Source organism: Scyliorhinus torazame, chromosome 9 (assembly GCF_047496885.1).
Source record: "Scyliorhinus torazame isolate Kashiwa2021f chromosome 9, sScyTor2.1, whole genome shotgun sequence".
Taxonomy (NCBI): Eukaryota; Metazoa; Chordata; class Chondrichthyes; order Carcharhiniformes; family Scyliorhinidae; genus Scyliorhinus; species Scyliorhinus torazame.
Genome location: NC_092715.1, coordinates 224,517,664 through 224,533,781, shown reverse-complemented (window position 1 = coordinate 224,533,781; position 16,118 = coordinate 224,517,664). Strand labels below are relative to the sequence as shown.

The following is a 16,118-nucleotide window of genomic DNA, read 5'->3' as shown; positions in this document are numbered from 1 at the left end:
TCCCCTGGACTGGGTGGCCTACACGCCAGGGTTCTAAAAGAGATAGCTGAGGAGATTGTGGAGGCATTGGTGGTGATCTTTCAGGAATCACTGGAGGCAGGAAGGGTCCCAGAGGACTGGAAAGTAACTAATGTTTTCTTTAAGAAGGGAGTGAGGCAGAAGTCAGGAAATTATAGGCCAGTGAGCCTGACTTCGGTCATTGGTAGGATTTTAGAGTCCATTATTAAAGAAGAAATCGCGGAGTACTTGGAAGGGCATGATAACATCGGACTGAGTCAGCATGGCTTTATCAAAGGAAGGTCATGTCTGACAAATCTGTTAGAGTTCTTTGAGGAGATAACAAGGAAGTAAGACAAAGGAGAACCAGTGGACGTGATTGATTTAGATTTCCTGAAGGCCTTAGACAAGGTGCCGCATAGGAGATTGTTAAATAAGTTAAGAGCCCATGGTGTTCATGAAGCTTTGGGTGTACAGGGTACCATTTCATTATTTGCGGATAACCCAAAACTTGGAAATATTGTCAACTACGAGGAGGATAAAATGATAGACAAGCTGGTGGAATGGGCATACAACTGACAGATTTAATTAATGCAGAGAATTGTGAAATTATGCATTTTGGTAAGAGCCTGGAGAGTCAATAAAATTGTACCCTTTACTTTCTAAAGATGATGCAAGAGCAGAGGGGCCTACGGGTATATGTGCAAGAATTATTGAAATTGGCAACGCAGCTTGATCATAGAATCCCTACAGTGCAGGAGGCCATTCGGCCCATCGAGTCTGCACTGACTATATACACATTCCTGGGTTTTATTAATAGGGGTGTAGAATGCACAAGGACTAGTAATCGAGAGACCCGAGAGACTGTGTCTCTGGGGCCACAGGTTCAAATCCCATGGTGAAATTTGAATTCAATAAAATCTGGAATTAAAAGTCAAAAGATGACCATGAAACCACTGTTGATTGTCGTAAAAACCCATCTGGTTCGCTAATGTCCTTTAGGGAAGGAAATCTGCTGTCCTTACTTCGTCTGGCCTATATATGGTTGACGCTTAACTGGCCCTCAAGGGCAATAAGGGATGGGCAATAAAAGCTGGCACAGCCTGTGACATCTACGTCCCATGAACGAAATGCAACAAAGGTCTGGCAGTTCCCAAGCTGGTCAAGTTAAACTGTTGAAGAAAATTAGCTACCTGCTAAAGCTGCTCAATGTCATCACCACCTTCCACGACAACATGATGGGAAAGGTCAGCGATGAGAAGGCAACATTGGAACCCTTTGAGGTCCACAGTGTGATCAAACAAAGATGCATTCTGGCACCTGAGCTCTTCGGCATAGTCTTCTCTTTGCTGTCATATGCCTTCAGTTCATTTACAGAGAGTGTTACCTACACATCAAAAGAAGGCGATTTTGCCGTACCGGCCTTAAGTCCAAGATGAAAGTGTTCCAAATCCTCATCAGGGGGTTGCTCTCTTTTGTTGATGCCTCACTAACGTTGCATACAGAGGAATATCTTCAGCTACAAATGGATGCATGTGAAGACTTTGGTTTGACCATCATAAAGAAGACCATTGCCAGGGCCCAGGATATTGCCATACCGCCATCTATCAGTATTGACAATGGGATGCTGTTGATAGCTTCACATATTTAGGCTCCACAATCTGTCATTTGATGCTAAAATCAGTCAGTACATTGCAAAAATAGCAGCTGTTCTGTCAAAGTTGAGTAAGAGAGTGTTGAACAACAGTAATCTGATCAAGAAGCCTCGGCAATGAGTCAGCTAAGCCTGAGTCCTCAGTGCATTCCTCTACAGTATGTAGACCTGACAACATGTGCTACATCGGAGAAAGGCTAAAGTGTTTACACCTTCAATGACTCCGAAGTATCCTTGGCATCTCTGCTGGATAAGGTCACCATCTCCGAGGTCTTGGAGCATGATAATTCCATCAGCATAAACTCATTGCGAAGCTAATATCTTCATGTGATGTTTATTGGATGGATGATGGCCACAGGGTCACGACCTACTGGACATCCATACCATCGCTACAGGGACACTTGCATACGAAATATGCAGATGACAGACATTGACACAGACAACAGTTTCTGGTGGCTGTGACCTCTGCAGGCAGACTGGAAGGTCCTTGGGAGAGGCAAGACAAAATGTCAACCTCAGCTAACTGAGATGAGGGCCCAAAGGAAAGGGAAACCGACTGTGTTCACCAGCCATACATGTGGCAAAGACTGCCGTGTCAGTTTGGGTTCCTGAAACTCACCAGGCAATGTTTAACATAAGGTTGACTACCCAAGGCTCCCAAGATATTCATTGTCTCATGAGAAGGAAGGTTGTCAGAAGCCAGATGATGAGGTAGAAAACCACAGTTCCAAGGTTGCAGATGACAGAAAGATAGGGAGTATTGTTAGCGTGGTAGATGGAAGTATAAAATTACAAAGATGCACTGATAGATTGTGTGAAAGAGCAAAAATGTGTGACAAATGTATTTCAATGGAATAAAATATGAGGTCATGCATTTTGGAGCTAAAAGGAGTAGAACAGACTACTTTCTAAATGGCCAGCTGAAATTTTGGGTACCGGGTGCGTAGATAAAAATATTGTGAACATGTTCAGAAAGTAATTCCAAAGGTGAATGGAATGTTCCCTTTTATATTTTGTGCACAGGAATACAAGGGGCAGAGTGGTGTGGGCATGTGGCACATCGTCTAAATATTGGAGGCAGACCTTTCAGGAGTGAAGTTTCTCACACACAAAGGTTGTGAAGATTCAGAGCCCTTTTAAATATGAGATTAATAGATTTTTGTTACCTAAAGTATTAAGGGAAATGCGACAATGACAGGTATATGATCAACCATGGTCTCACTGAATTCCAGAATAATTTCCAGGAAATCAATGGCTGTGTCTTGTTACAATATTCCCATATAATGGTGGTAGGGGGTGGGGCTGCAGAGGGAACTCACTCGTTTGTTTCCAATCTGATTTGACTTCCTGCAATTTAAACCAAGTGGTAATTCCCCTCTTTCCCACACCCCAAAACTGGCCTATTCACTTATCTTAGTGCCAGAACTTCTGGATCCCAGGAAATGCATATATCAGACACAGCAGCAGTGCAAACCTACCAGCAATTTATGTCAGGAAAGTATCAAATGGCATGCTAATGAACGCCAAACTTTGAGATGGGCCAAGTTTCCCCACTTTTCAGCCCAGGAGTACAATTGTAGCCAATATTTCAATGTAGTGTTAAGAGCCATTACGTATGGTTTCCACTGCAAATATTTGGTAGAGTATTGACTGTGGAACTATTTTAAAAGCAAATGCAACCAAAGGTCACTAAAAGATGCCCTGCTCTAGTTTCTGCTGGGCATTGTTTCAGAGCTGGGAAAGTATGAATTTATATAATTTATACTAAAATGTGCATGTTATTTCCAATTTGCTCATTTAAACAGCAGTAATTCCTCCTAGCACCCATCCCTAAACTGGAAGGTCTTTTGATTTTTTGGGGTTGCGTACTTCCCCAACCTAAGTTTCTGCGCACTTGTTTCTATTAATAAGCTCCAAGTTTGGTTTGGTTTATTGTCACGTGTACCAAGGTACAGTGAAAATATTGTTCTGCGTGCAGCTCAAACAAATCATTCCGTACATGAGAAGAAAATACATAATAGGGCAAACTTAAAATACACAGTGTAAATACATAGACACAGGCATCGGGTGAAGCACACAGAGTGTAGTACTACTCAGTGGAGAAGATGAGTGAAGAGATCAGATCAGTCCACAAGAGGGCACTTCTGGTTTGGGCCTCTTCAACCTCTGGGTCGGGTCGGTAGGAGTCCAGCTGGGTCGGGTCAGGTCGTTGGGTCCATTCCACAGGTGTCCGAAGATTTTCAAATCTTCAATAAAGCATAAAAGAGATAGGTTAGTGTTAGAATTAAGTTTTAAGAGATTATTACGGTTGTAGGAGATGTAAGAAGAGGATCTGTGAGAGAGAGCTCACAGAGTCTCCAAGTCCGGATGAACTGAAAAGGTTAATTTATTTGTGTACGCTAAAATGTGGGAAGGTGGGATTACAACATTATCTCCATACTCTCAGTAAAAGAGAGGAATTGAGGAAAGACCACACAGGGAATACATATTGGTCTACATCCAAAGTCTAGAATCAATGTCCAATTCCCTCAGAGAGGTTGGAGGGCTGAAAACCAAAGTGTAGAATTCACTTTTCCTATGGTGCTGTTTTAGAAGATGAGCTTGCCACTGCAAGATTAACTCTTGTAAACTATAGCACAGAACTTCCAACATAAAGTGTAGATGAGGCCAGAAGTTCAACCTTTCGGTGTGGTCTGCGAGATAGATGTTAAAGCAACAAACTGTGCTATACAGTTCGGAAAGACAATATTATTTGTTCCACAAGCCAGAGGCCTATGTATTGACCCCCATCTCTCTACCAGGTCTTCAACAAAGGATGTAAATCCATTCTCTGGAATTTGGCCGGATCTCAAATTCTGCTAAATGTCCCAGCCTTAAGAGTTGAAAAGAATGCTTGAGGGGTCATTTGTTTTAGCAGACCCTCAGTCTCCTGCTGGCAAGAATGAGGTCATCAAACACAAATGGTATTTGGACAGCTCTGTTTGAAACTGGGCTGTGCAGTCCCCTGGTTCATGGCACCTCGGGGACAATGAGGTGGAAGATTTTCTGAAACTGCGAAGTGGTTTATTCTGTTCTGAAGCCACAGCCAAACACGGGTTCAGTCATTTTAAGGATAGTGTTCGGCCAAGGACCAGTTTAAAAAATTTATAAATAGCAATGAGTGTGTATTATTTATATCTAGTATGTACAGTGTGAGGGCAGAATGCATCATAATATTTTTATGGTGTGCAATGTGACATAATTGTGTTATAGTTAAAAATGTTACATTTTATTTCTGTGGTTGGATGCATTTGTATGAAGACCAAGGTGGATTCACTGCCATTCTCCAAAACATCCATGGTCCAAGTTTTGCAAACCCTTCAGCAGATCTGTTAGGATACCGGACAAGAATCCCAAGCAAATTTTGTTTCATTTCTAAAACTCTGAGGGAAGAATACTTCACCCCAGAAGTGATGACTCTGACCAAAAGGTATCATGTTAAAACAAACTTTAATGTAAACACAGAATTAACTGCATTACCATCAAAGAAAATAGCTTTACAATTATTAGTTAAACATCTCTTAAACACACTATGCTACTAATTCTAATTAACCAACCCAATACAGTTTAACAAACCGATTACTTCGTTGTGTAGACCTTTGGAGAGAGTCCCTTTCAAGAATAGATTCAGCCCACTTCTGCCCAACTCAGCAAAAACTGCTGTTCAACTTCAAATCCTTTTGTCTTGTCAGACTCAAATCCTACGGCAAACTGCAAAACTACAGACAGACCTGGTTTCTCCCATTAATTTAATAATCTGTATCCCACTAAGATGTCACAATACCTGCTAAATAAAACTCCTCAAATTATCTACTCTCTAGGGAACCTCCAGCAGTCATAACAATATCCCATTAGCCCTTTATTTGTAACCAAGTAAGTAGTTGGAAAGAATCATGACCTCACCTTTTATGACTTCTTAATTACAGCTTTAGCAGACACAGTCTGGATACCTTAACCTAGGTTCTTTAATAATATTACTGCAACATTAGCCCTTTATTTGTAACCAAGTAAGTAGTTGGAAAGAATCATGACCTCACCTTTTATGACTTCTTAATTACAGCTTTAGCAGACACAGTCTGGATACCTTAACCTAGGTTCTTTAATAATATTACTGCAACAAATATATATCATAACCGAGGCTTTTAATAATATTACAACCAAAAATATAATAGAACATACAACATTACAGCGCAGTACAGGCCCTCGATGTTGCGCCAACCTGTGAAACCACTCTTAAAGCCCATCTACACTATTCCCTTATCGTCCATATGTCTATCCAATGACCATTTGAATGCCCTTAGTGTTGGCGAGTCCACTACTGTTGCGGGCAGGGCATTCCACGCCCTAATTACTCTCTGAGTAAAGAACCTACCTCTGACAACTATCCTATAATCTATCTCCCCTTAATTTAAAGCTATGTCCCTTCGTGCTAGACATCACCATCCGAGAAAAAGGCTCCCACTGTCCACCCTATCTAATCCTCTGATCGTCTTTGTCACCTCTTAACCTTCTCTCTAACAAAAACAGCCTCTCAAGTCCCTCAGCCTTCCCTCATAAGATCTTCCCTCCATACCAGGCAACATTCTGGTAAATCTCCTCTGCACCCTTTCCAATGCTTCCATAACCTTCCTATAATGCGGCGACCAGAATTGCATGCAATACTCCAAATGCGGCCGCATCAGAGTTTTGTACAACTGCAACATGACCTCATGGCTCCGAACCTCAATCCCTCTATCAATAAAAGCTAACACACCATACGCCTTTTTTAACAACCCTCTCAACCTGGGTGACAACTTTCAGGGATCTATGTACATGGACACTAAGATCTCTCTGCTCATCCACACTACCAAGAATCTTACCATTAGCCCAGTACTCTGTCTTCCTGTTATTCCTTCCAAAATGAATCACCTCACACTTTTTTGCATTAAACTCCATTTGCCACCTCTCAGGCCAGCGCTGCAGCTTATCTATGTCCCTCTGTAACTTGTAACATCCTTCCGCACTGTCCACAACTCCACCAACTTTAGTGTCATCTGCAAATTTACTCACCCATCCTTCTACGCCCTCCTCCAGGTCATTTATAAAAATGACAAACCGCAGTGGCCCAAAACAGATCCTTGTGGTACACCACTAGTAACTGGACTCCAGTCTGAACACTTCCCAGCAACCACCACCCTTTGTCTTCTTCCAGCTAGCCAATTTCTGATCCAAACTGCTAAATCACCCTGAATCTCATGCCTCCGTATTTTCTGCAATAGCCTACCGTGGGGAATCTTAACCGAAGTTGCTTCACAGGAGTATTATCAATGTTTGACACCGAGCCACCGAGAGCACATTAGCAGAGTGACTAAACCTTTCGTCAAAGAGGTATCAAAGCGAGCAGCATAATCAAAGACCCTTCCCACGCAGATTTGTCTCTTCCAACTTCTTCCATTGGGCAGAGAATACAAAGGTCTAAGAACATGCACTAACAGATTTACAAACAGCTTATTTCACACTATTAAATGACTCCTGAATAACCTTCTTATGGACTGAACTGATCTCTCTACTCACCTTCTCTATTGTTGAAGCACTACACTCTGTATGCTCACCCTTTGTCTAGTTATTTACATTGCGTGTTTATGTATGTCCAATGGTTGTTTTTTCATATATGGAATGATCTGTCTGGATTGCACGCAGAACAATACTTTTCACTGTACCTCGGTACTCGTGACAAATCTAAATCATCGGCGGTGCTGTCAAATGGCAATTAGTCAGCAGTGACCTGCTAATTTATGGCCACTTTGGCTTCCACCAGGCCCACTTGATTCTAAATATTATTACAGCCTTGGTCCAAACATGGACATCAGTTCCAGGGGTGAGGTGAAATTGACTGCTGATGATGTATAGGCAGCATTTGATCAGGTTTGGAATAATGAACCTTAGCAATTGAAGTAAATGGAATCAGGGGGTAAAGTTACCACTTGTTGGAGTCATACCTAGCTAAATGTCTCAGTCCCGGGACATCATTGCAAGAGTTCATCAGGACAATGTACTAGGTCCAGCCATATTGAGCTCCTTCACATAAGATCACAAGTAAGGATGTTCACTGATGATTGTGTGATGTCCACTCTTTTATGCAGCTCCTCAGATAATGAAGCAATCAGTGCCCACATGCAGCAAGAACTGGATAAAATTCAAGCTTAGGCTGATACAAAGGCTAGTGACCCACAAAAGTAACATAGAACAAGAGCTCTAGCATGCTCCGCCATTCAATGAGATTGTGGCGATCTGTGGCCTAACTCCATATATCTGCCGTTGGCCCATATGACTCTATACCTTTGCTCAACAAAAATGTATCTATCTCAGGTTTAAAATTAACAACTGATCCAGCATCAATTGCTGTTTGTGGAAGAGTGTTCCACACCTCTACCATCCTTTCTGTGTAGAAGTGCTTCCTAACATCTCTCCTGAATGGTCTGGCGCTAATTTTTAGACTATTTCCCCGAGTTCTAGAAACTCCAATCAATAGAAACTGTCGTTTCCAGTTAATATCTTGAAGAATTTGATCAGATCACCTCCACCCCCTACCTTCAAAATTCTAGGGGGAAAAAAGCCCTAATTTGTATAATCTCTGATCATGAAGTCCAGGTATCATTCTTGCACTCCCTCCAAGTTCAAGATATCCATCCTAAGGTGTGATGCCCAGATCTGCTCACAGTGCTCCAAGTGGGGTCTAACCAGGGCTTTGTAAAGCTGCAGCATAACTTCTGCATCCTTATTCTCCAGTCCTCTAGATTAAAAGGTCAGCATTCCATTAGCCCCCTTGATTACTTTCTGTACTTGTTTGAGGTATTGTAAAGATGTGTGCATCTGAACCTCCAGGTCTCTTTGGACATCCACTGAATTTAGCTTCATGCCATCTAGGAAGTACCCTGATAACAAAGAACAAAGAAAATTACAGCACAGGAACAGGCCCTTCGGCCCGCCCAGCCTGCGCCGATCCAGATCCTTTATCTAAACCTGTCACCTATTTTCCAAGGATCTACTTCCCTCTGTTCCCCGCCCGTTCATATATCTGTCTAGGTGCATCTTAAATGATGCTATTGTGCCCGCCTCTACCACCTCCCCTGGCAAACCGTTCCAGGCACCCACCACCCTCTGCGTAAAAAACCTTCCACGCGCATCTCCCTTAAACTTTCCCCCTCTCACCTTGAAACCGTGACCCCTTGTAATTGACACCCCCACTCTTGGAAAAAGCTTGTTGCTTTCCACCCTGTCCATACCTCTCATAATTTTGTAGACCTCAATCAGGTCCCCCCTCAATCTCCGTCTTTCCAACGAAAACAATCCTAAGAGGGGCACCAATATCCTGGGAGGGAGGTTTGCTAGTACTCTTCGGGAGGGTTTAAACTAATTTGGCAGGGGAATGGGAACCGGATTTGTAGTCCAGCAACTAAGGTAGCCGATATTCAGGACGCCAAAGCATGTAATGAGGCAGTGGGGAAGGGAACACTGACAAAGGAGAGTATTTGCAGGCACGGAGATGGGTTGAAGTGTGTATACTTCAACGCAAGAAGCATCAGGAATAAGGTGGGTGAACTTAAGGCATGGATCGGTACTTGGGACTACGATGTGGTGGCCATCACGGAAACTTGGATAGAAGAGGGGCAGAAATGGTTGTTGGAGGTCCCTGGTTATAGATGTTTCAATAAGATTAGGGAGGGTGGTAAAAGAGGTGGGGGGGTGGCATTATTAATTAGAGATAGTATAACAGCTGCAGAATGGCAGTTCGAGGAGTATCACCCTATTGAGGTAGTATGGGTTGAAGTCAGAAATAGGAAAGGAGCAGTCACCTTGTTAGGAGTTTTCTATAGGCCCCCCAATAGTAACAGAGATGTGGAGGAACAGATTGGGAAACAGATTTTGGAAAGGTGCAGAAGTCATAGGGTAGTAGGCATGGGCGACTTTAACTTCCCAAATATTGAGTGGAAACTCTTTTTAGATCAAATAGTTTGGATGGGGTGGTATTTGTGCAGTGTGTCCAGGAAGCTTTTCTAACACAGTATGTAGATTGTCCGACCAGAGGAGGGGCAATATTGGATTTAGTACTGGGTAATGAACCAGGGCAAGTGATAGATTTGTTAGTGGGGGAGCATTTTGGAGATAGTGACCACAATTCTGTGACTTTCACTTTAGTAATGGAGAGGGATAGGTACGTGCAACAGGGCAAGGTTTACAATTGGGGGAAGGGTAAATACGATGTTGTCAGACAAGAATTGAAGTGCATAAGATGGGAACATAGGCTGGCAGGGAAGGACACAAGTGAAATGTGGAACTTGTTCAAGGAACAGGTGCTACGTGTCCTTGATATGTATGTCCCTGTCAGGCAGGGAAGAGATGGTCGAGTGAGGGAACCATGGTTGACAAGAGAGGTTGAATGTCTTGTTAAGAGGAAAAAGGTGACTTATGTAAGGCTGAGGAAACAAGGTTCAGACAGGGCATTGGAGGGATACAAGATAGCCAGGAGGGAACTGAAGAAAGGGATTAGGAGAGCTAAGAGAGGGCATGAACAATCTTTGGCGGGTAGGATCAAGGAAAACCCCAAGGCCTTTTACACATATGTGAGAAATATGAGAATGACTAGAGCGAGGGTAGGTCCGATCAAGGACAGTAGCGGGAGATTGTGTATTGAGTCTGAAGAGATAGGAGAGGTCTTGAATGAGTATTTTTCTTCTGTATTTACAAATGAGAGGGGCGCTATTGTTGGAGAGGACAGTGTGAAACAGATTGGTAAGCTCGAGGAAATACTTGTCAGGAAGGAAGATGTGTTGGGCATAGACAAGTCCCCTGGGCCTGACGGGATATATCCAAGGATTCTATGGGAAGCAAGAGATGAAATTGCAGAGCCGTTGGCAATGATCTTTTCGTCCTCACTGTCGACAGGGGTGGTACCAGGGGATTGGAGAGTGGCGAATGTCGTGCCCCTGTTCAAAAAAGGAACTAGGGATAACCCTGGGAATTACAGGCCAGTTAGTCTTACTTCGGTGATAGGCAAAGTAATGGAAAGGGTACTGAAGGATAGGATTTCTGAGCATCTGGAAAGACACTGCTTGATTAGGGATAGTCAGCACGGATTTGTGAGGGGTAGGTCTTGCCTTACAAATCTTATTGAATTCTTTGAGGAGGTGACCAAGCATGTGGATGAAGGTAAAGCAGTGGATGTAGTGTACATGGATTTTAGTAAGGCATTTGATAAAGTTCCCCATGGTAGGCTTATGCAGAAAGTAAGGAGGCATGGGATAGTGGGAAATTTGGCCAGTTGGATAACGAACTGGCTAACCGATAGAAGTCAGAGAGTGGTGGTGGATGGCAAATATTCAGCCTGGATCCCAGTTACCAGTGGCGTACCGCAGGGATCAGTTCTGGGTCCTCTGCTGTTTGTGATTTTCATTAATGACTTGGATGAGGGAGTTGAAGGGTGGGTCAGTAAATTTGCAGACGATACGAAGATTGGTGGAGTTGTGGATAGTAAGGAGGGCTGTTGTTGGCTGCAAAGAGACATAGATAGGATGCAGAGCTGGGCTGAGAAGTGGCAGATGGAGTTTGAAAAGTGTGAGGTTGTCCATTTTGGAAGGACAAATATGAATGCGGAATATAGGGTTAACGGTAGAGTTCTTGGCAATGTGGAGGAGCAGAGAGATCTTGGGGTCTATGTTCATACATCTTTGAAAGTTGCCACTCAAGTGGATAGAGCTGTGAAGAAGGCCTATGGTGTGCTCGCGTTCATTAACAGAGGGATTGAATTTAAGAGCCGTGAGGTGATGATGCAGCTGTACAAAACTTTGGTAAGGCCACATTTGGAGTACTGTGTACAGTTCTGGTCGCCTCATTTTAGGAAGGATGTGGAAGCTCTGGAAAAGGTGCAAAGAAGATTTACCAGGATGTTGCCTGGAATGGAGAATAGGTCTTACGAGGAAAGGTTGAGGGTGCTTGGCCTTTTCTCATTAGAACGGAGAAGGATGAGGGGCGACTTGATAGAGGTTTATAAGATGATCAGGGGAATAGATAGAGTAGACAGTCAGAGACTTTTTCCCCGGGTGGAACTCACCATTACAAGGGGACATAAATTTAAGGTGGAAGGTGGAAGATATAGGAGGGATATCAGAGGTAGGTTCTTTACCCAGAGAGTAGTGGGGGCATGGAATGCACTGCCTGTGGAAGTAGTTGAGTCGGAAACATTAGGGACCTTCAAGCAGCTATTGGATAGGTACATGGATGACGGTAAAATGATATAGTGTAGATTTATTTGTTCTTAAGGGCAGTACGGTAGCATTGTGGATAGCGCAATTGCTTCACAGCTCCATGGTCCCAGGTTCGATTCCGGCTTGGGTCATTGTCTGTGCGGAGTCTGCACGTCCACCCCGTGTCTGCGTGGGTTTCCTCCGGGTGCTCCGGTTTCCTCCCACAGTCCAAAGATGTGCGTGTTAGGTGAATTTGCCAATGATAAATTGCCCTTAATGTCCAAATTGCCCTTGATGTTGGGTGGAGGTGTTGAGTTTGGGTATGGTGCTCTTTCCAAGAGCCGGTGCAGACTCAAAGGGCCGAATGGCCTCCTTCTGCACTGTAAATTCAATGATAATCTATGATTAATCTCGGACAAAGGTTCGGCACAACATCGTGGGCCGAAGGGCCTGTTCTGTGCTGTATTTTCAATGTTCTATGTTCTAATCTACTCAACCTTTCTTCATAGCTAGCACCCTCCATGCCAGGCAAAATCCTGGTGAACCTCCTCTGCATCCTCTCTAAAGCAGCCACATCCTTCTGGTAATGTGGCGACCAGAACTGCACGCAGTATTCCAAATGTGGCCTAACCAAAGTCCTATACAACTGTAACATGACCTGCCGACTCTTGTACTCTATACCCCGTCCGATGAAGGCAAGCATGCTGTATGCCTTCTTGACCACTCTATCGACCTGCGTTGCCACCTTCAGGGTACACTGGACCTGAACTCCCAGGTCTCTCTGTACATCGATTTTCCCCAGGACTCTTCAATTGACCATATAGTCCGCTCTTGAAATAGATCTTCCAAAATGCATCACCTAGCATTTGCCTGGATTGAACTCCATCTCCCATTTCTCTGCCTAACTCTCCAATCTATTTATATTTTGCTGTATTCTCTGACAGTCCTCCTCACTACCTGCAACTCCACCAATCTTAGTATCATCTGCAAACTTGCAATTCAGATCACATATACCTTCGTCCAGATCATTTATTTATATCACAAACAACAGTGGTCCGACCACTAGTCACCTTTCTCCATTTTGAGACACTCCCTTCCACCACTACTCTCTGTCTCCTGTTGCCCAGCCAGTTCTTTATCCATCTAGCCAGTACACCCTGAACCCCATACGACTTTACTTTTTCCATCAACCTGCCATGGGAAACTTTATCAAACGCCTTACTGAAGTCCATGCATATGACATCTACAGCCCTTCCCTCATCAATTAACGTTGTCACTTCCTCAAATAATTCTATTAGGTTTGTAAGACATGACCTTCCCTGCTCAAAACCATGCTGCCTATCACTGATAAGTGTATTTTCTTCCAAATGTGAATAGATCCTCCCTCAGTATCTTCTCCAACAGTTTGCCTACCACTGACGTCAAGCTCACAGGTCGATAATTCCCTGGATTATCCCTGCTACCCTTCTGAAACAAAGGGACAACATTAGCAATTCTCCAGTCCTCCGGGACCTCACCTGTGCTCAAGGATGCTGCAAAGATATCTGTTAAGGCCCCAGCTATTTCTTCCCTCGCTTCCCTCATAAACCTGGGATAGATCCAATCCGGACCTGGGGACTTGTCCACCGTAATGCCTTTTAGAATACCCAAAACTTCCCCCTTCCTTATGCCGACTTGACCTAGAGTATTTAAACATCCATCCCTAACCTCAACATCCATCATGTCCCTCTCCTTGGTGAATACCGATGCAAAGTACTCATTAAGAATCTCACCCATTTCCTCTGACTCCACGCATAAATTCCCTCTTTTGTCTTTGAGTGGGCCAATCCTTTCTCTAGTTACCCTCTTGCTCCTTATACACGAATAAAAGGCTTTGGGGTTTTCCTTAACCCTGTTAGCCAAAGATATTTCATGACCCCTTTTAGCCCTCTTGCGCGTTTGAGATTTGTCCTACTTTCCCGATATTCCTCCAAAGCTTCATCAGATTTAAGTCGCCTAGATCTTATGTATGCTTCCTTTTTAATTTTAGCTAGTCTCAGAATTCCACCCGTCATCCATGGTTCCCTAATCTTGCCATTTCTATCCCTCATTTTCACAGGGACATGTTTCCTGCACTCCAATCAACCTTTCCTTAAAAGACTCCCACATTTCAAATGTGGATTTACCCTTGAAGAGCTGCTCCCAATCCACATTCCCTAGCTCCTGCCGAATTTTGTTATACTTGGCCTTTCCCCAATTTAGCACTCTTTCTTTAGGACCACTGTCGTCTTTGTCCATGAGTATTCTAAAACTTACGGAATTGTGATCGCTATTCCCAAAGTAATCACCGACTGAAACTTTAACCACCTGGCCGGGATCATTCCCCAATACCAGGTCCAGTATGGCCCCTTCCCGAGTTGGACTATTTACATACTGCTCTAAACAAACTCTCCTGGATGCTCCTTACAAATTCTGCTCCATCTACGCCTCCAACACTACATGAGTCCCATTCAATGTTGGTGAAGTTAAAATCTCCCATCACGACCACCCTATTGCTCCTACATTTTTCTATAATCTGTCTACATATTTGTACCTCTACTTCACGCTCGCTTTTGGGAGGCCTGTCGTAAAGTCCCAACAATGTCAGTGCACCCTTCCTATTTCTTAGCTCGACCCATATTGCCTCAGTGCTCGAATCCTACATCGTGCCCTCCTTCATCAAAGCTGTGATATCATCTCTGACCAGTAATGCAACTCCTCCACCCCTTTTACCTCCCTCTCTATCCCTCCTGAAGCATCTATACCCTGGGATATTTAGTTGCCAGTCTTGTCCTTCCCTCAACCACGTCTCCGTAATACCAATAACATCATATTCCCAGGTACTAATCCAAGCCCTAAGTTCATCTGCCTTACCTGCTACACTTCTCGCATTGAAACAAATGCACCTCAGACCACCTGTCCCTTTGCGTTCATCATCTCTTCCCTGTTTACTCTTCCCCTTAGTCACATTGAGTTTATTATCTAGTATCTTACTGGTTTTAGTTGCTGCCTCTTTACTGACCTCTGATTTCCTAATCTGGTTCCCATCCCCCTGCCACATTAGTTTAAAACCTCTCCAACAGTGTTAGCAAAAGCACCCCCCGGTCCAAAATGGATAACCTCACACCCGATTCAATTGAAATCCATCTGCCACAGTGTTGCCATTCACTTAGTCTATCAATATCTCATTGTAATTTTCTGGTGTCATCCACACTGTCTGCAATTCCACCCAACATTGTGTTTAACTGTATGCAGGTATTGGCAATAGTTGGAGATTCATTTGAGCCCCTATAAATACACAGATTGAAACTGTGAATATGGTATATGCTTGTAACGTGTAATTCTATAAATAAATATAAGGATGTGTAAAGATTGGCTGAAGTTATATCCTTCACCAACTGGCTTTCTGGACTAAAACATAAGCCTAGAGAATGGTTGCTTCGAGCTAAAATGTTGAAGGACTGAAAACTACAATCCTGGTCGCATAATGAAAATGGCAGAGAGAAGTATAAATTGTCGGCGTTTACTTTGTAATGTTCTTGGAGTTTGAACTATCTGACCAGTGGAAGAGTGAAGTGGATTAATGGGTACAGGTTACATCATTACCAAGGATGAAATTCGGTATAGCCTGAGCATTGTGGCTCCCTATCAGAAGTAAAATCAGAATTAAAGTATTTTCTTATCGAAGTACCCATACTTTAATAATGATAAGTTCGGACCTTCTATTGTCTTGGATCAAAACCTACTCTCAAACACATGAGGTATAATCAGTGCTGATTTTGGAAAACTAGATAGTCATTCTATGGAAGAACATAAAAGGATTTTTACTCGATTTTATAAAAGATTGACAAAATTCAGTTTGGGGATCCTTTGATTAGTGTGAGCCTTTAAATTGTTGGATTTTGCAAAGGTGTCCCGTGTATGGAGAGGCTTTTGGTTCCAACTGCATTTGGTCCTTGGAAGAGGGAAATGCTGTTGGTGCAGATATCTGCTGCATTAAAAAAAGTGTCTTGGGGAAACAATCATTTTCTTCAGTCTTCATGGAAAAAGTGGGAATTCTGCATTTCTATAAAGAATAGAAAATTCAATAATTGATGGATTTTGAAACGGTCCAGATACTGGATATAGCAATCAATAAAATGAGGGTAAAAGCACTTTAACTACTACTAATAATAATAATCATTATC

General features: G+C 43.1%; 2 protein-coding genes across 12 annotated transcripts in view; one reads left to right on the top strand and one right to left on the bottom strand.

Moving 5' to 3' along the window:
- LOC140429750 (adhesion G protein-coupled receptor L3-like) overlaps positions 1 to 16,118 on the top strand; it is a 1,506,492-nt gene that overhangs the window by 1,015,035 nt on the left and 475,339 nt on the right. The window lies entirely within an intron of this gene.
- LOC140429752 (uncharacterized) overlaps positions 3,546 to 16,118 on the bottom strand; it is a 191,063-nt gene continuing 178,490 nt past the window's right edge. For 2 of the 3 annotated variants that reach the window (XR_011949182.1, XR_011949183.1), the window contains one exon: positions 3,840 to 3,897. Coding sequence is in view for 1 of the 3 variants with exons in the window: in XM_072517124.1 (XP_072373225.1) it covers positions 3,741 to 3,897 (157 nt within the window). In the remaining 2 variants the exon portion in view is untranslated. Of the gene's footprint in view, positions 3,898 to 16,118 lie in introns of all 3 variants that reach the window. The other variant, XM_072517124.1, reaches the window with a different exon arrangement.